The 23,997-nt window shown below is 33.2% G+C and overlaps 1 protein-coding gene across 2 annotated transcripts in view; it reads right to left on the bottom strand.

Annotated features, from left to right (window-relative positions):
- Positions 1 to 23,997, bottom strand: part of GLS (glutaminase) — an 87,268-nt gene that overhangs the window by 18,264 nt on the left and 45,007 nt on the right. Inside the window, exons 12-15 of one of the 2 annotated variants that reach the window (XM_068966999.1) lie at positions 21,941 to 22,117; positions 15,822 to 15,953; positions 14,820 to 14,912; positions 13,442 to 13,778 (exon numbers count right to left, since the gene is read on the bottom strand). In XM_068966999.1, coding sequence (XP_068823100.1) covers positions 13,632 to 13,778; positions 14,820 to 14,912; positions 15,822 to 15,953; positions 21,941 to 22,117 — 549 coding nt within the window. In that variant the 3' untranslated portion in view covers positions 13,442 to 13,631. Of the gene's footprint in view, positions 1 to 13,441; positions 13,779 to 14,819; positions 14,913 to 15,821; positions 15,954 to 21,940; positions 22,118 to 23,997 lie in introns of those variants that run through there. The other variant, XM_068966998.1, reaches the window with a different exon arrangement.

Below are 23,997 nucleotides of genomic sequence, written 5' to 3'. Positions count from 1 at the left end.
TTTATTCTATCATATTTGATTAGTATTTTTAAAAGATAAAGATACCGCTAACTGTTGATGTTTCTCCTGCATCCATTCCTTTTCTGCCCAGAGGTGAGCTTCACTGAAGACTGGAGTGTATGTTCTTATACTTTAACTACATTGTGTATTTGTCTCATCAAGTCTGTTATGGGTATATAAAAACAGTGTCACAGAATATACCATTTCACCTTCTTTACAGCAGTTAAAATAAACTAGAACTACATGTATCAGTATGAAGAAATTAATTATATTAAATTATTTTAGTAATTCTTTATTCAATATCTGCATCCCCTTATAGACTGCAAACACCAAGAGCTGGATCATACTTGTCTCATTAACTGCTGCCTATCTTAAGCACTTTGCAGTTTCTGGGACATAATAGGCAATAAATAAACATTGGCTGAATGAAGAACTAATTCATGAGTGAATAATAAGATAATGCTGATGTTGGTTTTTATAAAATCTGAGCTACTCCACCAAGTTAAGTCGGCTAAATACCTTGAACTAACTCTGTTACGCGATTTAAACAAAAACTAATAAATACTGAGATAATCAGTTCTTAATAGGAAGAACAAAAAAATAATTTTAAAGGTTATATATTAATTTATATAAAGGGATCTAATATTGGACACTGGTGGGGGACCTACATACAGCAGCAGGAAAGAGGAGAAAACACACATAAAAGGAAAACAAAATTGTTGGTGGAGAAGACATGTAGAACTATTTGGTAACTAAGTAAAACAGGGACTAACAATATTGAAGAGAAAACCTAGAGACCAGAAGAGTCTTAGCCACTTTCTTACAGCTACATAAGTGGGAAAGCAACTTCACAGAAAAAATCGACTGTCTGACCACTTTTGCACCACACTACTGGTACAAATACATTATACATAATACATTATTATAAAAGCAATTCTGGGAGAAAACAGATGGAAAATGCATTCATTTACCACTCATCTGCCTGAATAAGTGCACTGGGAAAGGAAGAAGCTATTTTTTAAAATACACTTTAATAACAAAGTTGTTTCTTCATGATCTAGTATAAATGGCATGTTTTTGTGATTTTTTTGCTTACATTTAACATTGTCATTAAACTAAAAATCAAACGTATAGAAGGACAACTGTAAATGGCTCTAAATGATGATAGAATATTTCATTTTTTAAATCACTGAATCATTCTCATTCTATTGGTTTCCAAAAAAAAATCTTTATACTAAAAACAAGTACAGATATGAACAAAGATACATTCATTTTTGCATAATTAAGTTCCAGATCATTGAACAATTATACATAAAAAAGATTAATGAAAGCCCAGAACTTTGATCTCTGTGAAAAATCAGGATTTATAAAAGTTTTAATAAATTGAGTTTAGCTAACAGACATTTAGACAAGGCAAACAAAAGGATGAAAATGCATCTTTTGCATCTGGAAGAGGAGGGAACTCCTCCAAACTCATTTAACAAGGCTATCATAACCGCAATACCAAAACCAGACAAAAGACATCACAACAAAAGAAAATGACACATCAGTATCCATGATGATTACAGATGCAAAAATCCTCAACAAAATATTAGCAAAGCAAATTTAGCAATTCACTAAAAGGGTCATACACTGTGATCATGTGGGATTTACTGCAGGGGTGCAAGGATGGGTCAACATACAGAAATCAGTCAATGTGTTATACCAGATTAACAAAATGAAAGATAAAAATCATATGGTCATCTCAATAGATGCAGAAAAAGCATTTGACAAAATTCAACATCCATTTATGATTTAAAAAAAACCTCTCAACCAAGTGGGGAATGTACGTCAACATAATAAAGGGCATATATGACAAGTCCACAGTTAATGCCATACTTAATAGTGAAAAGTTGGAAGCTTTTCTTCTAAGTTCATAAAGAAAATAAAGATGTGCACTTTCACTATTTTTATTCAACATCGTACTTGAAGTTCTAGACAAAGCAAACAGACAAGAAACAGATAAGAAATCCAAACTGGAAAGAAAAGAGTAAAACTGTTACTATCTGCAGAAGACATATTATACATAGAAAACCCTAAAAGCTCCATCAGAAAACTGCTAGAACTAATAAATTCAGTGAAGTTGTAGGATACAAACTCAATACACCAAGGTCTGTTGCATTTCTATACACTAATAACAAACTATCAAAAGAGAAATTAAGAAAACAATCTCATTTGCAATTACATCAAAAGGAATAAAACACCTAGGAATAAATTTAACCAAGGAGATGAAAGACCTATACATTGAAAACTGCAAGATTAATGAAAGAAACTGAAGAGAACAAAAACAGAAAAATATTTCATGCTCAAGGACTAAAATACTGTTAAAATGTCAATACTTATCCAAGTTATATACAGATTTAATGCAATTCCTATCAAAATTCCAATGGTATTTTTCACAGAAACAGAAAAAAAACACCTCTAAAATTTTCACAGAACCACAAAGATCCCAAATATTCAGGGCAATCTTGAGAAAGTCCCTAATGTCAAGCCATATTAAAAAGGATAGTAATTAAAACAGGTGGTATTGGCATAAAAACATATACAGAGATCAATGGACTAGAGTAGAACCCAGATATAAACCCACACAGATATAGTCAATTAATTTACAAAGGAGCAAAAAAATACACAATAGAGAAAGGAGAGTCTCTTCAGTAAATGGTGTTAGGGAAACTGGACAGCTACATGCAAAGGAATAAAAGAAGACCACTATCACATACCATACCCAAAACTGAACTCAACATGGATTAAAAACTTGAACCTAAAACCCCAAATCATAAAACTCCCAGAATAAAACAAGCAGTAAGCTTTGTGACATGAGTCTTGGCAATGATCTTTTTGAATCTGACACTAAAAAGCAAAAATAAACAAGCCAGACTACCTCAAACTAAAAACCTTCCGCACAGCAAAGGAGACCATCAACAAAATGAAAAACAAACTACTTAACAGGAGGAAATATTTGTAAACCACGTGTGGTAAGGGGCTAATATCCAAATTATGTTAAGAATTCATACAACTCAACAGTACACTTAAAAAGTCCAACTAAAAAATGAGATCTAAAAAGGCATTTTCCCAAAGACATTCAGATGACCAAGAGGTACATGAGAATGTGTTCTGCATTATGATCAGGGAAATGCAAATCAAAACCAAAATGAAATATCCCACCTGACAGAGAGGGTATTATTAAAAAAAAAAAACAAAAAACACCAGAAACAGAAGTAGGTGAGGATACAGAGAAAAGGAATCCTTGGGCATTGTTGGTGGTAATGTAAACTGGCACAGCCACTATGGAACAGCATGGATGTCATTCAAAAAATTAAAAACAGAAATACCATGTGATTCAGCAATTCCATTTCTGGATATTTATTGAAGAAAATGTGCTGACTTGAAAACATACATGCACCCCCACATTCATTGCAGCATTATTTACAATCGCCAACACAGAAACACAGTGTCTGTCAATGGATGAGTGGATATAAAATTGTTGACACACACATGTATACACACAGGAATATTACAGAAACATAAAAAAGAAAAAAACCCTGCTATTTAAGACAACATAGATGGACTTCAAGGGCCTTATACTACATGAAGGCACACAGAGAAAGGCAAATACTATAATCTTTCTCATATTTGGAACCTAAACACAAGCTCATAGATACAGAGGACAGATTGATGGTTCCAAGAGGTGGGGGCGGAGGGTGGGGAAAATGGGTGAACACAGTTGACCCTTGAACAACACAAGTTTGAACTGTGTGCGTTAACATCTGTATGTCCCCCCCACTAATAAATACATACTGCATTTAGTATTATAGAATCTGCCAGTTGGTTGAATCCATGGATGCGGAACCAAGGGCAGAGAAGGTGTACTGTAAAGCTGTATGTGGATTTTCAACAGCATGGGAGGATCAGGGACCCTTATCCCCATGTTGTTAAAGATCAACTGTATATACATCTGATTATGTTTTTTCAAAAATATGACACAAAATTTTAAAAGTTTGTGCTTGAGCCCCGAAACCAACTTCTGAAACAAAAAAAAAGAGTCTATCAGAATCAGGCAGAAATATTGCAGATGGGCTATTATCACAGTATCACTTCTTAAAGAAGTTCTTTATTGCTTCCTGTACTTAAAAATTTCTTTTTAACATTCTAAAAAAATAAAAGAGCTGTCTATGAATAAGTCAAGCGGTCCAGGTGGTCATTAATTCCCAGATATCCAGGTAAGGTTTTTACTTCATTCAACAATTAACAATGTAATGAAACAGACTGAAGTTATTTAGCTTTCTGGGGGAGTGCTTAACAAAGTTTGAGATTTTCAAATTATTAAGATAGAACAGTGACATACGCTCTTTTTTGTAGATAAAACACTATTTGAAATCACCTTATGCAATTACTTATCTAGGCTGTTTTTTGCTATACTAACTCCTGGTATATACGGTCTAAAAGATTGTGTCTCGTGGTCCTGCCCAGAACACAAAACAATTCCTGGCTTGTAGTGGCTGCTCCGTAATTACTGCATGAAAGCAAATGAACAAAAGAATAAACTTCTGCACCTATTCTGTATGTTATCTGTAAAACACTTTCAAACTTCTCTGGTAGTACCTGTTTCCTACCTTTTCATTGCATCTCTACAAAAGAAGCTGTCTAGGGCAAAATTAATTACAACATGGTCACTAGATTTGGCCCCAAGTTCTGTAAAACCTGTTTGCTTTTGTGCATTGTAGCCAGCAACTTAATGAAGATCGCTATTGCAGAGTTTCCTGATCAGAAGGAACACAAGTAATTACTTCATAGTTGAAATCAGTCCTTTCTCCTAGTGACATATTCTGCTGAACATATACAGTAAACAAGTTTAATGAGATGGTTTTAAAGTGAACTTAAAAAAAATTCATGTGTTTAGACTCTTATGCTTACATTTAGTCATCTATTTGGCAGGAGTGGGTTAACAGATAATCGTATTTTTAAATGGATGTCAGGATTTGAAGGGTGAATTTTATTAACTGATCAAACTGAAAATACTTGAGACTTTTAAAAGAATACTAGATAATAAGTGGTAGACTGAGTCAATATACAAAAACCTCCTTTACTTACATTAGACTTGAGCCTTAAAATTGTATGTCAAAATCATTTGGCATTATTTATAGACAAGTCAACATCTATAATCATTACTTATTGAAAAAAAGCTGACAGTGACATTAAAACATTTGCAATTTTATTTTTTTCTTTGTACAGGAGCCAAACTTACAATAGATAAAACTGAAAATCTGAAATGTTTTAGAAGTTTGTTTGAGGGCTCAAGGATATTCAGATGCCAGCGACGTTTAATGTGCTTGCTCATATATAGCACAGAAAACTCCACTCTGTCAATCCTAGAGTTAAGAGAACGGAGGCAGCCTCCCTGCTTCTATGGATTGTGATCACCATAGGGAGAAGAACCTTGCCTCTTACAGCAGCATCTCTAACACCTAACATACTGCCTGAATAGTGTGTGTGTAAATATGAAAATAAAAGCAAATCAAAACTCAAAATTCATGCCCACAGGATATCACATCAGGCTACCCACTTAAACTGTATGCCCAACTAACTGCCCAGCATTCACTGATGTTTTTTAAGTGAAAAAAAATGCTAGGTAAACCAAAAGTTTCAATTATCAAAAACTGCTGCAGAAGATCCCAAATTCTTAACTAACACAAAATTCTAAGCCTCACAATGGCAGTGAGTAAGAACTTCTGCATAGCAAAAACTACAAAATACAGTATGCAAGCAATAGCAGCTCTGCATCCAAAAGGCCCTACACACACGGTAAATCTATACTAACATGAAAGCAAGAAGATCATTACAGGACAAAGTCCAACATGTAAGGGATACAAAATAAATAACAGTGATGGTTCTGTGGCAGATATATACGGTGGATATAAAATAAAACTGCACAACAGAGACAAAAATCAAAGCTTCTCCAGTTTTTATTACTTGGCTAAAAACACTGCAATTAGTTTTTTCTCCCTTGTTTCTCCTTTAGGTGAAAAAGAAAAAATGTCATACAATGACTCTTGTAATAGCATGCTTTAGTTGAAACACTTCAACAACAGGTAATAGAAAGTTAAGCTCTACTTCCTGCTTCATGAAAACTGTTCTCTGAAGTTTTCCTTTCAGGTAAAAAGAGGAAACATTAAGGCAGAAATATTTTATTGGTATGATTAAAGTGGGTTAATGGTATTAGTTAAAAGAATTTTAACAAAATCATTTGTCCTACAATTTCAAAGGATATCAATAAAGTTCCATTCTGCAGAAACTGTAACGTATTCATTTTAACTCAAAGCAGAAAATATTATTTAGTTCATTTCTGTATTTAAATTATAAATCTTCTACACAGACCTGGACCCACAGATGCATGTATTCAAAGTCAACTGTAAAATAAATTACCAACAAGTTATATCATATTGATAATAAGTTTATACTTTATCAGTTGTGAATTTAAAAAAATAACATTTTAAAGAAAGTAAAAGTAGAGTGACAAATGTTAACAACATGAAACAATTTGGAAATTAACCTACCAGCAATATGAAGGTCTGAAAAGGAAAGCCCATTTTATGAGCAACTCTGATATAATTTTTAAAGTTATCTCATTTTAAGCCCAAAATGAGTTACTGTCAGGAAAGGATGAAAAAGAAACAATACTCAAGATTAACAGATTTTGAGTTTTCCAATTAGGATTCTTTAATTTTTAGAGACTACAAGAAGAAACAAAACAGACCTTGGGTGTAATTAAATTAATAACTGATATAATTCTATACATCATTAATCTCCCTTAATGGATAAAAGACTTAAGTTTTATGTTATCCCCTCAAAGGACGAATTGTAGTGATCCTTAGTGATGATTTATGAAAGGCACACACAAAATAATGAAAACTCGTCATTTGAAGCTAAGGAAAAGTTTAACAAGAGACCGAAGATCATTATTTTAATTTGGATCTTACAATGGAATACCCGAACATGAATAGTTATATCTGCATAACCAATGCTAGTATTTCAGCATCATTCTAATTTAATAGATATAACGTGAAAGCAAGCATTCAATACAAGCAAGCTTATACTGAATGAGTCAGTCTCTTAAAAGTTCAGGTTCTCACTTATACAAACTTGGGGGAAGAGTTTCCTAGAAAAGTTTAAATTTTGAGAAGAAATAGTAGTTTTTTTTTAAAAGAATAATAATAAAGTTTTAACACTTAAATCAACTCTTGAAAAAATTAATGCACTTCAAGAATAGCAATATATATCTGCTTCATAAAAAAAAAATCCCACAACTATGAAGTATACTGATACTGAGGATAATACACACAATAAAGTATCAGGCAACTACGGAGCCTTTTTCTGAAGCCACTCAAAGAACCAAATATCTAACGCAGAAACAATGGAACGAGCTAGGTATTCTGCACAGTATGTGCTGGGAAAAGCTAATTGGAAAAAAATTTTTTTCCAGAAAACATATTTTTGGAACTCCAATAACCTTTTTGCTACTTGAAAATCTTTTTTACTTATATATTTAGCCTAATCGCAAAGGAATTTATTTTAAAAAGCCAAGGGTGCAATATTTATTTTTAAAGTCACATTTCTGTTACCCTTTAGTTTTTTCAAAGATTCTGGGGTCATGATTTATTTTTAGAACTACTGTATACTTGTGACATACATTTCTAGCTTTATTAGTCTTTATAAATGTGGCATATAACTATATACTAGAAAAATACAATTAGTTTTAATAAACAATGATGGGATGATTAGTTTGTAAATAACTTACAATCATATTAACCAGTACTGCCAATTATACCTGGAGAATTCCTTGAACAGAGGAGCCTGGTGGGCTACAGTCCACAGGGTCACAAAGAGTCGGACACGACTGAAGTGATTTAGTGTGCATGCGCATGCACACACACACTGGATAAAAACAACCAACAAATAAAAGGCTGTCCCAAAATACATAAAATAAACCAACCCTATCGAAGGGGGGGGGGGGTAATGTGCTAATTGAGAAAGCAAGGTGCTACCTGGAAAAGAGGGTTGGGAGGAATGGGAGTTTGTGGTAAGATAACCCTCAATTCCTTTCCAGCTCAACCATGTGATTCTAATAAATTACAAGACTACAGTAAATGAAAGAACAAAGACCTAGAACAGCTGAACTGTATTTTAAAAATAAAAGGAATTCTTCAGCTATTTATAGGATATGAATTAAAATTATAACTAAGAGTTTCAAGTAGAATTGTTAGGCAGGAGAGATTTTCACTATATAAAAAATCTCCAGATATATAATAAATAGAAATTTAAAACGGTTTCAGGTAAGAATTTTTCCTTTTAAAAGCTAAGCCTTCCAAACAGGTAATTTCAACCAGCTGAGACATTAGGATTGAAAATATTTTAGCAAGGTAAATACTTAATGAAACAAAAATCATTATTATTTTTTTTTAAATCATTATTTTTTGATAATACTATGTCCAGAAAAATAAGATCCTCAGATATTAAAATCTCACTTAAGTATACCAAAATTGTTCTTTACCACTGAGATTTTAACTAAAATACTTCCAAATTAGTAAATGAAATTTAAAGTCTAATAATAATACCCAAATTACGAGATCAACTGCCAGAATTTGTCATTTCATTACTCTTTCCTTTGTGCCTCCATGCTGGACTGCATACAAGTTCATCAAAGTACTTGGAATCAAGGATGATTACTTCTTCTTCTTTTTTTTAAAATGTAACCAATGTAAGAGTTCCCAACAAGAAGTGTTTTGTATATTATGCCCAAAATACCAAAAATGCAATGTGCCAAGTGCTAATTAGTATTCTATTCATTTTAATTAAAGATAAATGGATTAGGAAACCATTATAAAAGTTTTGATCCTCACTGGTTTTACATCTTTTACATATCTCAAAAATCTCCATAGCTACAACTTATTAAAATTACTAGGATAAACCATCTACAAATCACCTAGGTAAACTAAATCAACCTTAAACTTTCTTTCATATGCTCACAAAACATAAATTTAGAAAGGAACATTTTAAAACTACAGGAAGAGAATAATTCATTAAATAAAGACTTATATCAGTCTATTTAATATTTTTTTAAGTAAGTACCTTTTCTATTACTATTTAAGGACTCTAAAAAAAATCAAGTTTTGTGAGCTCTGTTTTATACTGGATAGATTTTGTCTTAGATTTACAGTATTTTTAAGAATTCTAAACTAAGTGTAATTCCTGCCCTTCTCTTCTCCAGGAAATCTTCCCAACCCAGGGATCAAACCCAAGGCTTCCCACATTGCAGGTGGATTCTTTAACCATCTGAGCCACCAGAGAAGTTCAGTCCATTCCTAAACTTCTTCAATGTGCACTGTGTGCTATTCACACTGATAAACTACAACTGGGGCAGAGAGAGGGAAAAAAGGAATAAAAGAATCTTAGTCCAATTAAATTCCTTCCATTTCTAAACAGTGTAGAAAGCAAATGTTAACTGTGTTACAATTTAAAATAAAAGTGGTTGAACTTGATATACCTGAATATATGTTCACGCATAATTTTGGCTCTGAACTACATGACAGTGAATGGACAAGTCTACTATGAAAAAATCTGAGTAAAAATCTGGGGGATGGGGCATGATGAATCATAACAAGCCCCACCTCCAATTCATCTGGTTTTAATTAAATATTACACTGAATATAAAATGGTAAAGGAAGAACTGAATGGAAAGCATGTTATTTGTTAAAAAACTAAAAATTGTGCACAAGTTTTGGAATAAAATTATTCCATAGAGTAAACTGTTGTAACTAAGAAGTCCATTATTTAAGTTGTATACAATCCTTCCATATAATAATTTTGGAAACTAAAGTCAGCTTCCACAGGAAATCTGATGTTCTTGCTTTCCCTTTTGTGTAGTTCTCCAGTATCATTATTCTCCTCTCTGACAGTGCTAGTAGTGAATGGGAGCAAAACAGAAACCACATATCTTTAAAGGTAAACTGAAAAAAGTAAAATATGCTATATTTTATAAGTTCTGGGTCAGCAAAAATTCCAAGTTCTTCTACAACAAAACCTAGATCAAAGAACCATTTATACAGGACATACTATGTAGAAATAACTGCTACTGGTTTTCAGAATATGAATGCATAGATGAAGACACATAAATAAACAGACATCTACTATATACACATTCACATACATTTATATAAATTATCATGATACAGACTGACAATATCAGTATACATTCAGTACATGCCTATGAAACTACACTTTCAGACCAAGCTCTTTGAGTTACCTGTTTCTAAGGGACTAAAAACACCAACAAAACAACCCCAAATGTATCTTTCAAAGCTACTGATCACAAACTTACAAACTGAATATATCATAACAATGGATCTCCCTATTTACTAGTCCCAAAAGAACATTATGGAAAAAAATCTCACAGATAAATAGAAATTCCTATAAACAACAGTATTTCCCCTTCAAACAGTTTTAAAAACTTCACCAATATATTTGGGATGTTTCTCTGGATATGAATGGAAAATTTCATCAAACAAAAACTTAAAGTACTGTATTTGACCTACGATGCACATACATTGTAATTTGGACCATGCTGTAGAACTATACTAAGTTCCTTCTGAAAGTTAAATTTCTTATAAAGTAGTTAAGGTGAATTTCAGTTTTACAGTTTTTCTACTCAATATAAATTCTACTGAGGTTTACAATTCTATTCTAATGCAATAATACTCTGATTTTAGCAACATTTCTCCTATTCTGGACAACTGATAAAGCAGCAATTACATAGTGAATCAGTGATGTTCTTGCTCAGAAAGCAGAAAGAATCTGTAAATGGAGGAGAGCTTTTTTCCCTAAGTTGTTAAGTGGAAAAACAACAAAAAAAAAATTAGGAAAAAAGTCTTTATTCAAATACTTCTAATACAACCAATTGAAAAACATCCTCCCCGAAAGTAAAAAAAAAAAAAACCACCAACACTATACTACATTAAAAAATAGAATCAAATGAAGCCTTTGAGTATTTCTATAGTTTCTCTTCACAGAAGTCTCAGAATTAACTAAAATTATAAAGCATTTTTATTATATCTTCATAAAGCATGACTTTTAAAGTTAAAATTCCATTTGTTATACTTAAAATGCTGGAGTTGCTTTTATAAAAAAAACCAATAAAATCAGCTTAAAATAAATTTATTGTACAATACAAAAAGTAGGCATACTGGAAAATAAAAGGTACATTAATATACAAAGCAAATAAAAGAAAGCTAAATAACACAAATGGATTAATCCAAACACTAAGATAAAATGCACAACATTTATGCTAAAAATAAAGTATTTCAGAAAGGATATGCATTTCAAATGAAATGTTAATGATGGCAAAAAAAGAAAAACAAATATGCTAACTTCAAAATGCTTGAATATCAAGAATCAGTAATGGCATAAAACATTAAATTCAACAATACTGGGTACTTTTCAATAACTTTATTTGAAAAGGTATTTAAAATACTGAAAGAATCAAAATAATGTTTTTAAATCTGGCAAAGATTTTCCTCTTTTTTTTAAAAAGTAAAGTTTGAGGACCTATTCACAATATCTTCTCTCTTCTTCCATTTATACCTTCCTACAAAAACTTCTGAATGCTCATCTTTAACAGGATGAATAGCTTAGAAAACCCTTCTCTACTGGTGTGTATTTAAGCCTTATCAACATAGTAAGTGGCACAAATTAACATCCTTTTGAAATCTGTACAAATGTGGATACAATATGAAACATGAAATTTTCATTTTATAAAGTAAAACCCACTCCAAATGAAACAGTAAAATGTAACAATTAGAGCCTGGGAGAGAGGAGCCTTTTTTTGGGAAACTACCAATTAAAGACATTCAGTCCCCAAACCACAAACAGCTCTGTGAAGTAATACGAATCACACTGTTCAAAGGTATAGCAGAGTTAAGGTATAAATGTATGGAGAGAGCAGACACACCACTTTCATGTAAATGGCCAAACCAGAAACATCCAGTTAGGATATGCGTCTGTACATCAGAGGAACAATTAGCCATAAAATCCTTGGCTAATATCTTCTAAAACTTACTGTATAACTAGTTTAAAAATATGTTTAATATTTCAGTTGGGCCAAAAGGGTTTTAAACAAATTTGGAAGAGTACTTCTTTTCCTAATATCATGGTTTTCAAACTCATATAATCAAGATTTTCTACATCTGTGTTTGCACTTGCATCTAAACTATCGAGGAAAATATTTTTTTGCTACACTGTAATTACTATTTTAGACGTTACCCTATACCACATGTATGCCATGATACTAAGAAACTATTAAGTTCTCCTTCTGACTCCATCCCTGTCCTTCCAAAATCTTGAAGCTCTTGGGAACTGTGGGGAGAAACAGAGAGGTATATGGAGGAAGGAAGAAGTATGAATAGGATCCTACAAAACTTTACAATTACTTTGCCAAGACAGACTTTAAACATTGTGAATTATTTCAAATTTAGGCTGTGTTGAACCTACAGTCCTCTTAAAAACAAGTTTTGATTCTCAATATTGCATTATTATAACCAAACAAAAGGATTAAAATCTAACAGGTTTATTTTAGTAGCATACTTACTACCTTCATACTGAATTCATTTCCTAACTACTTTCAAATAAAACAAGCTTTATGAGATATAATTATAATTTATTGCAAAGTTCATTAGCATTTGTGAAATTATTATAATTATTAAAAGCTAAAAACCAAAATTCACCATTCACACTTAAATATAACACAGAAAAAGTTACGTGGGTAATATGAAAATAAAACTGTTCAGGTAAACATTTCACTTGAAGACAGTCACTGCTGCTCCTTCTGAGTAACCATTATAGGTTTTTTAACAGTGAAACATGTCATTATCTTACATCGGAAATTCTTTGGCTGGAATGCTTTAGTAACATAAGACACTCCTGTACATAACAATTCTGACAGAACAAAGGAGTTGAAAGTGAAAAAGCAAAGATATTTTAAAGTGTTTGATAAAATTTTAAATAAAATTTTTAAAAATTTAAAGCCAAAAAAGAGTAAAGCAAATCTATCTGCTGCTATATTAAATAATTTGGAAATCATAATTATGTCTTTTTATTTTTGTATTTAGCACAGAAATACTTTGTATTGCTACTGGAGACACCATGTCAATTTTAAAACTGGAAAATAAAGAAATGTAATGAAATTTATGAGTTCAATGTGTGGGTTTCAGAACCAAGAAATTACAAATTTCTCTTGTTATTTTAAAATAGGATTATTTGACTACATATAGTTAAAATTTTAATTACACCAAGAAAAAATTTAAAGAAATTCTTCCTTTCATTAAAAAAAAAATCTGCTTTATTTATACTTTTTAAAAGACTGACAAATCCACTTTTTAATCTGTTAACTTTACACAAAGATTAAAAAAAAAAAAAAAAAGAGCTTTATGGCTCCAGTACCCAAGGTTGAAAGCACAAAAAACTCAATAAATATAGTATGCAAAAAAAACTAAAGATGTTTGAAAGGTTAAATGAAGAACATTCTGAAACTAGAACCCATATCTTTAGCTTTTCTCTCCCAGACTTTCCATTCTATATACTACAGTTGTAGAGATGTCCTCATTTGACTCAGGTGACACTTTTTTCCATACTGTCTCTTTTAAAGCAAGTTCTTGTTGGAGACTTTCATAGTCCAATGGTCCAAAGGAATGCTAGTTGTTCAAGCAACATACATAATTTATTAGTGCACTTGAGTGAAGAAAGGTCCAAGCTATAAAATGGTATTTTTCAATGATGAATGTTATTAAAATCTGTTAGCATTTTCACCCACCACCATCTGATGTTTTGCTCCATGTTACTCATGTTGACGCCCATGGAAGTTTCTATTTTTGTCAGCTTTGAATAATTCTCATGTATTATTAAAAGTCACTTTGAAACTAATGATAGGAAAATTTACTTGGTATGTATTAAAATTTTTTTCTACTTATAAGTGCTTTGCATATATTAGCTTCAAGTCTAGTTAGGTAATTTTATTCTAAACATTTCCACTTGGGATACAAAGGAATTTAAATTCAAAACAAGTCCCTTAATGCAGTAGACAACAACAAAGACAAAAAGAAAATCTTGTTCCTGAAATTAAGTCCTGACTCCTTTAAAAACGAGTATATATGTGCAAAAATATGAAGTCAAACACACTGGTAAAAAACAAATATCACTTTAAAATAACAGTGTCAAAAAAAAAAAAATAACAGTGTCAGAACACTGTATTAGACACTTTCTGAAGAAAAATACTTCATCTATAGTGACATATAAAACTTACTATGAAGCTCTGTAAGGCCTATCACTAATACTATAATCCTTTTCCACTTACATATCCATCCACATAAAAATAAACTTCAATTTGAGACTATAACTGACAAATATTAAGAGCAAAAATAGGTTTTCTCTTTATAGCATGCAGCACTTTCCAATATGTTTTCTTTTAACAGAGTCAATTCTTAAAAATACTGCTAAAACAGCAGAAAAATGGGGAGGAAACTCTGCTCCTAGGGTAACCAGTTTCAATTTAAATAAAACAGTAATATTTACTATGTATGTCCAGGATGATAACATCAACAATTCAACAGTATTCATTTGTTATTAGTAAAAATATGAGGCCACTAACAATTAAAGTAAGTTTTATTTAAACTGGTGAACCTCATTTCCTCTCTCAAAAAAAGTTACATGATAATCTAAAGAAGAATTTTGCTTACCCTCTGATCACCACCTTCTCTTCGAGGATCAAGTTTTTTAGCAAAGTGTCTCAAATTATCATAGTTATGGAAATTACACAGAGAAACAAGATCCTGTAATTAAACAAAACAGGTATAATAAGAAACTGACTTAGTCAATGGCTATTGTTTTTCCATATTTTAACAAATTTCACTAATACTGTTCAACTTAACTACTATCTCCTAGAAAGTACCACTGCATGTTAATAAAGCCGCATGATGTATCAAGAAGACCGAAGTCAAAATGAGAAGACATGGACTACAGGTATTTGAAAATTTACTACCATAACCTTAGGGCTCAGGCACTCAAAATGCGTAACTTTCATTTTCTGTAAAATGGGTATTATAATAATAGGCCACATGAATAGTTATTCTATCAAATAACTATAGCACCACAAAAATATAAAGAAATACTATGGTTACAGTGTATTTTAATCTATAAGGACTCCAATGTCATTCTCTAGTTTTTGTAAAATATTAAAAAAACTGAAAAATAAACTGGTATTTTAAATGGGAAGATCTGCAGAAAAAATTACAATACTCAGTGCAGACTCTAGGAATTAGTAAATGTAAATAAAACCAGAATATAAAGATACTGAACTAGTTAACAGTAGTAGTCATTTTAAATTGCAGTATTTATTTCCTTAAAAAAAAAGAGACTCAATCTTTCACTTATGGTGAGGGCTAAATGACTCTTCTAAGTTTAATGTCTTTTGCTGAGCTTTTAGAAACTGAAAACTAATTACAACCATGAAATTAAAACTTAAGCATCAAACAAATTTGTAATTTGTGAGGATGATTATATGGGAGCTGTCTGGTAAAGGCAATTTAAAGCTCCTTTGCAAACACTAACATGGCTATTGAGTAACTGACAGACTGGCAGTGAGAATGCAAACAGTCAAACTATGGAAATGAGTAATAAAGTAGAACCATCAGACGGCTCAACTTACATGATCACTATTTTCATTAAGAAAATATGCTTACATGACAGAAGTGAATTCCCTTAACACTGTTGCCCATCTTGTCCAGAGGAGGAGACCAGCACATCATGCCCATGACATTGGGGACAACTAAAAGAATGCCACCAGCAACTCCAGATTTTGCAGGAAGACCAACCTGAAATAGTTTGAAAAAACAGACACTTATATTAACATTTTAAAATAAGAAAAGTTATATCCAACAATAAGGGAACTGGTTAAAATATTACAGTGTATTTCCATACAGTAGCATTCCAACATTAAAACGTAGATAAGTATTAGATTGGTGCAAAAGTAATTGCAGTTTTGCATTGTCGAACTCTGCCATTTGATATTGGAATTCTTAAATGTGGTAATGCTGTACATCATGTTAATGCACATTTCTTGCTTTATGGTTTTTTTTGTTGTTAATGACTTACAGCATGCATGTGTGCCAAGTCATTTCAGTCACGTCCGACTCTTTGCCACCCCAGGGACTGCAGGAACCATCAGGCTCCTCTGTCCATGGAATTCTCCAGGCAGGAATACTGTAGTGGATTGCCATGCCCTCTTCCAAGGTATCTTCCCAACCCAGGGACTGAACACACACATTTCCTGTGGCTCCTATATGGCAGGCAAATTCTTTACCACTGAGTCACCAGGGAAGCCCCAATGACTTATTACTTGCTGTTTATTTTAGACAGGGGAAATCACATTAGACAAAAAGCAAATTTCAGTGATTTTCTTATCCGAGTTCAAAATGGGTTGCAAATTGCAACACTAACAACACATTTGGCCCAGGAACTGCTAAAGAATGTACAGTATGGTGGTGGTTTAGGCAGTTTTGCAAAGGAGATGAGAGCTCTGAGGATGAGGGAGCACAGTAGCTGGCCATCAGAAATAGACAATGACCAACTGAGAGCAGGGTGACAATATACAGCCTTGACGTACTCCTTTTCCTATTTGGAACCAGTCTATATTGTTCCATGTCCAGTTCTAACTGGTGCTTCCTGACCTGCATACAGATTTCTCAAGAGGCAGGTCAGGTAGTCTGGTATTCCCATCTCTTTCAGAATTTTCCAGTTTATTGTGATCCACACAGTCAAAGGCTTTGGCATAGTCAGTAAAGCAGAAATAGATGTTTTTCTAAAACTCTCTTGCTTTTTTGATGATCGTTGGCAATTTGATCTCTGGTTCCTCTGCCTTTTCTAAAACCAGCTTGAACATCTGGAAGTTCACAGTTCACATACTATTGAAGCCTGGCTTGGAGAATTTTGAGCATTACTTTACAAGCGTGAGATGAGTGCAGCTGTGCGGTAGCTTGAGCATTCTTTGGCATTGCCTTTCTTAGGGACTGGAATGAAAACTGCCCTTTTCCAGTCCTGTGGCCACTGCTGAGTTTTCCAGATTTGCTGGCATATTGAGTGCAGCACTTTCATAGCATCATCTTTTAGGATTTGAAATAGCCTGACTAGAATTCCATCACCTCCATTAGCTTTGTTGGAAGTGATGCTTCCTAAGGCCAACTTGACTTTGCATTTGGATGTCTGGCTCTAGGTGAGTGATCACACCATCGTGATTATCTCGGTCGTGAAGATCTTTTTTGTACAGTTCTTCTGTGTATTCTTGCCACCTCTTCTTAATATCTTCTGCCTCCGTTAGGTCCATACCATTTCTGCCCTTTATTGAGCCCATCTTTGCATGAAATGTTCCCTTGGTATCTCTAATTTTCTTGAGATCTCTACTCTTTCCCATTCTATTGTTTTCCTTTACTTCTTTGCACTGATCACTGAGGAAGCCTTTCTTACCTCTCTCTCCTTGCTATTCTTTGGAACTTTGCATTCAAATGTGTATATCTTTCCTTTTCTCCTTTGTTTTCCACTTCTTTTCTTTTCACAGCTATTTGTAAGGCCTCCTCAGACAGCCATTTTGCTTTTTTGCATTTCTTTTTCTTGGGGATGGTCTTCATCCCTGTCTCCTGTACAATATCAAGAACCTCCATTCATAGTTCATCAGGCACTCTATCAGATATAGTCTTTTAAATTTATCTCTCAATTCTAAACAGGAAAAGGAGTACATCAAGGCTGTATATCGTCACCCTGCTTATTTAACTTATATGTAGAGTACTTCACGAGAAATGCTGGGTTGGATGAAGCATAAGCTGGAATCAAGATTGCCGGGAGAAATATCAATAACTTCAGATATGCAGATGACACTACCTTTATGGCAGAAAGTGAAGAACTAAAGAGCCTCTTGATGAAAGTCAAAGAGGACAGTGAAAAAGTTGGCTTAAAGCTCAACATTCAGAAAACTAAGTTCATGACATCCAGTCCCATCACTTCATGGCAAATAGATGGGAAAACAGTGGAAACAGTGTCAGACTTTATATTTTGGGGCTCCGAAATCATTGCAGGTGGTGACTGCAGCAATGAAATTAAAAGATGCTTACTCCTTGGAAGGAAAGTTATGAGCAACCTAGACAGCATACTAAAAAGCAGAGACTTTACTTTGCCAACAAAGGTCTATCGGTCAAGGCTATAGTTTTTCCAGTAGTCATGTATGGATGTGACAGTTGGACTATGAAGAAAGCTGAGCATCGAAAAATTGATGCTTTTGAACTGTGTTTTGGAGAAGACTCTTGAGAGAGTCCCTTGGACTGCAAGGAAATCTAACTAGTCCATTCTAAAGGAAATCAGTCCTGAGCATTCACTGAAAGGACTATGTTGAAGCTGAAACTCCAATACTTCGGCCACCTAATGCAAAGAGCTGTCTCATTTAATTGACCCTGATGTTGGGAAAGACTGAAGGCAGGAACAGAAGGGACAACAGAGGATGAGATGGTTCGATGGCATTACCAACTCAATGGACATGAATTTGGATTAACTCTGGGAGTCCATGATTGACAGGAAGGCATGGCATGCTGCAGTCCATGGGGTCGCAAAGAGTTGGGCACAACTGAGTGACTGAATTGAACTGAGAGCAATCATCAAAGCTGATCCTCATAGCTACACGAGAAGTTGCCCAAGAACTCAACGTTGACCATTCTATGGAATTCGGCATTTGAAGCAAATTGGAAAGGTGAAAAAATTTCTTAAATGGGTGCCTCATGAACTGATCAAAAATCAAAAAAATCGCTGTTTTGAAGTGTCATCTTCTCATTCTATGCAACAACAGTGAATCATTTATTGATCGGATTTTGACATGAAACGAAAAGTGGATTGTATATAACAACCTGTGACAACAGCTCAGTGGTTGGACTGAGAAGAAGCTCCAAAACACTTCCCAAAGCCAACCTTGCACCACAAAAAGGGCATGGTTACTGTTTGGTGGTCTCGTGCGAACCCTGGTGAAATCAATATAACTGAGAAGTATGCTCAGTAAATGGATAAGAAGCACTGAAAACTGCAATGCCTGCAGCCAACATTGGTCAACAGAAAGGGCCCAATTCTCCATGACAATGCCTGACTATATGTTGTACAACCAAGGCTTCAAATTTGAACGAAATGGGTTACAAAATCTCGCCTCATCCGCCATATTCACCTGACCCTCGCCAATAGACTACCGCTCCTTCAAGCATCTCATTGACTTTTTGCAGGGAAAACACTTCCACAACCAGCAGGAAGCAGAAAATGCTCTCCAAATGTTCATCAAATCCCAGTGCATGGATTTTTACACTACAGGAATGAACTTATTTTTCATTGGCAAAAATGTGTTGATTTTAATGGTTCCTACTTTGATTAATAAAGATGTGTTTGAGCCTAATTATAACGATGTAAAATTCAGGGTCTAAAATCACAATTACATTTGTACCAACCTAATATTTACCAATACGTTTGTAATATAGTAAATGAAAAGACAGTTACAAAACACTTGGGATATATTTAAATATGGAAAAAAAATTTGAAAGATATAATCTAAGGAATTTAACTTGTGGACACATTCACATTTTTACTCTTTTTGGCTATATTTTCTAATTGTTCTACAGTAAACATGTATTGCTTTTAAGTGTAAGTTATTTTCAAAAAATACTTCATGACTAAAACAACGAGAAATTATCTCTTCCAACATGACTCTCTGTGGTATACTGGGAGAGAAATTCTAAAGAATAGAGATAAGATGGTACTAATTCAAATTAATCCTCTTCAAAACATTTAAGTTTACATTATGTAAAATTTGACACCAACTATGATACAAGACAAAATTACTGTCATCAGGACAGTGTTTTACTAATGGTTTATTAACAATTCGGATCTCTTACTAGAAGTAATCTTGCACAAAAGTAGCAAAACAAAATAATTACCTGAATGGAACCTACTAATTTACAGCAAATACCAGGGACAATGGAAGAGATGTAGTAAGCAAAATCAATACTCTGACAAACTACATGAAAAATGATCCAGTTTTTTTTCATTTAAAAATAAGAAAACAGAGGTAGGTTAAGGGGGAGGGTATAGATTTTTAAAAAAATAACAGAGACACAACAATCACAATGTATGGATAGCCCTTATTTGTATTCAAGTGAAATAAACTATGGAATGATTTTCAAGATCATCCAGATAATCTGAACACTGACCAAACTTTTAGTACAGTTGATTTACAATGTTATTTTCTGCTGTACAGCAAAGTGATTCAATTATAAATATACATATTCTTTCTCATATTCTTTTCTATTATTGACTAAATATTTTCATTATATTAAAGGTTAAAATCCTTTTTAGGTTTTTATAGGTAATAATGTTGCTGTGGATTTTTTTGAGTCCTTATCATTTAGAATTACATACTTAACTATGAAAAGGGTAGGGGAAGTAGGTGTAATAAAGCTGAAATAAGACTGCTCATGTATTGATAATTACTGAAGTTGAGTGCCAGGTACACTTATTTTTTATTAAAGAATAGTTAATTTATAATGTTGTGTTAGTTTCAGGTATACAACAAATTGTTTAAGATATACATATAGTAAGGCCCTTACATACAAACCTTCAAGTTGGAAGCTTTCAAAGATGTGAATGTGCATTTGATTCCAGCAAGGAGCCAGAACCAGTGTCATCAACGTCAAACGTGAGTGAAATTACAGTTTGCCCTCTATCTCCTACTGCCGATAATCCTTCAGCTCTACCATTTCCCACCTCCTCCAATCAGTAACTCTTCTTGCCTGTTCACTCTACACCAGCCCCTGTATGCTAGCTGTTGTACTGTACTACTACACTTTAAAGTATTGTACTGTAAGAGTAAAAATGTTTTACTTTCTGTTTTTTATGTATTATTTGTATGACAAATATTATAAACCTATTATAGTACAGTACTATATAGCCAAATGTGTTACTTGGGTACCTACGCTATCTCTGTTGCACTCACAAATTTGCTCTTGGAACAGAACTTGTTCACATGTAGGGGACTTACTGTGTGTGTGTCTGTGTGTGTATATATTTCTGATTCTTTTTCCTTATATGTTATTATAAAATATTGAGTATAGTTCTCTGTACTATACAGTAAATAGGTCCTGTGTCTATGTGGCTATTTCTCTATTCTGAAAACAATTTCACTTGTATCTTTTTTTTTTAAGATTCTATACAAAAGTGGTATCATATGATATTGCACTAATTTTTCTATGCTTAACATTTTCAAAATAAAATTTTAGGGCATTACAACTTGATATAGAATGAAATAAGAGAAGTCTCTAACATTTCACAAGTGGCAAATGCACAACAGAGCTCAAAGGAATATATTTTTAAGTTTTAACTTGAATACACTTTAAATCCTTTAAAACACTTATGGTTGTAAACAAAGATGCCGAACACCACAGTTATGCATGCACTCTTTCTGAACTTAAAGAATTCCTGAGGTACCTAGTCACCACAATATTAAATACTAGTAACTAAAAGTAAAGTCTGTACTAAGCTTCTATAGTGAAATGCCTTAAAATAAAAGTGAAAAGTACCTATAGATTAAACTTCAAGTTCTTAAGAACATGTCATAGACTGCTTAACTCTATTTTTTACTAATTCTGTAACAAATTAACCTTGAGAACAAGCCTCTCTCTCTAAAATTAATGGACAGCTCTAGAGGCAAAGTTCAAACTGCATCTTAAAAAGAAGCTAGTCTAGACTAGTTTCCTGCCAGAGAAATTAAGATCAAACAATTACTTACATGGAAAGCAAACTGCCCTGAGAAATCATACATGCCACAGGAATGCATCAAACTGAGTGTATTTCGAACTGCTTCAGGACTCAGTACTCTTTCACCAGTGATTGGGCAGAAGCCACCATTAGCCAGTGTTGCTGCCATCACACTAGCTGACTCACAAGTTACTTCAATGGAGCATAGCTAAAAGAAAGAAAAAAATAAATTCTAAAAATTTAGACTCACATTATTTTAGTACAGTTGACCTCTAAGACAATCTATTTTATCTAGTATTTCATAGAGATCTGAAATCTTTTCTCCAAAGGGATAATCTGATGTCATTACACAAAGATTTAAATATGAACAATGTTCCAGGCCCTTTAACGTTTCTCCTAATTCACCAGTTATTCAGTCTTTCAATGGCAGAGCTAGGATAGGAAGAGCCAGACCTTTAGCACTAAGAACTGTAAATTGTCTCATGTGTGATATTCAAGCTTGTTTAAATATTAATGCTTTCTGTAGGATATATAAACATAATTATTTTTAACTCAACAGGGAAAAAAAGGATGACCTATTTTTAAAATAAAGCAACATATATCAGTATTATGATAGTTAGCATCTACATGAAAAATTGCTACTTTAAGGAAAAAAAAGTCTGACATCTTGCCTATAATAAAGCTCAGTATTCTCACATGGCAACACACAAAGGACTACAGGAAAAAAAATCTAAGTTCTAGCCTGAATGCTCTGTGTGCCTAAACCAAATTTGTTGCTTTTACACTGTTTAGTAACATTTAAATAGCTGTTTGATATTGACTATGATTCCTGGATATGGTATAATGAATTAAAAAAAGCAAAGTCCAAGCACACTGTAGGGTAAAATTTTTGCATTCCAATATAATCAAAATAATGGAAATAGTTTACCACACCAAATCCTAATTTACCCATAAAACTAAAACAATAAATAAATGCTGCTTTAATTTCACTAACAGCAACCAAAACTGAGGCGAAAGTAGAAGAGAAAGAGAAGATAGGAAGAAGAAAAGACTGACCTCTCAACTTACCATATTCCTACTCATAATTCAAGATCTATCAGAGGCACAAAAGGGTTTGGAAATAGCAATAAGGGAAACTAATTAATTGCAATGAATCAGAGAACTGATTAGGGGCCACTTTTTGACTGGTTTTTACTTTTGCCTCATTATATTAAAACCCCTTCTCTATTTCTCCAAAACTACTGAATCTACCTATAACACAGACCCACACAGCAAACTTTTAGTAAAGGTGATTTAATAATGAAAAGCTTTCTAAAAGAAAAAAATATTTGAACTCAAATGACCAATTCCTAATTTATAATTAGTATTAATGGAAATTTTGTTTGTCATAAGGTGATACTTCCAATTTGACAAAACCCAATTTAAGAGTACTCTCCTGGTACCCTGACAGATGTTCAGTTAGATGCAGTCCTTGTCCAAAAGAGCAATTAAATTTTCCATGGCTGTCTCCTGATTTGTGCCCTGAAGTATGAAATTTCACAGTAGATTACTAGTACCTAAGCTGTAACAGTCAAATATGTGTAACAAAGGAAAAGAAACTTTAACATATGGAAGAAATCCATACAGGCTAGGGAAAAAATAAGGGCCACTGGATAAATATGACACTGAACTCAATATAACATGTTATAGCCGCAAAGAAACTTCACATACATCTTATGAACTCATCCATGTAATAGAGGAAATTAGATCAAGCTTATGCCACAGATAATGAAACCAGGGTTCAGCAGCTGAAACTAAGTCACATGGCTAAAAAGTGGCCAGGTTAGATTTTGATTTTCTGTTGACAGTCTGGATTCCCAAGTCATAGTTCTTCACACTGGGCAGGTGACAAGCTGAGACTTAGATTTCTATCAAGATCTACATTATCAACTTTCCTTACTTGTTCTTTAAGATTACTAAAAGGTTAAAATTAAAGAAGCTTAAAAAGTAAAGCCAGGCAAATGTTAGGTGACACAGAAATTAACAATAATTAGTTACTATGTAGCTACTAAGTACACTACAAACTCATTAGAAACACCAATGGATCAC

This window comes from Capricornis sumatraensis, chromosome 3 (genome assembly GCF_032405125.1).
Source record: "Capricornis sumatraensis isolate serow.1 chromosome 3, serow.2, whole genome shotgun sequence".
Lineage (NCBI taxonomy): Eukaryota > Metazoa > Chordata > Mammalia > Artiodactyla > Bovidae > Capricornis > Capricornis sumatraensis.
This window is presented reverse-complemented; position numbering and strand designations above follow the sequence as displayed.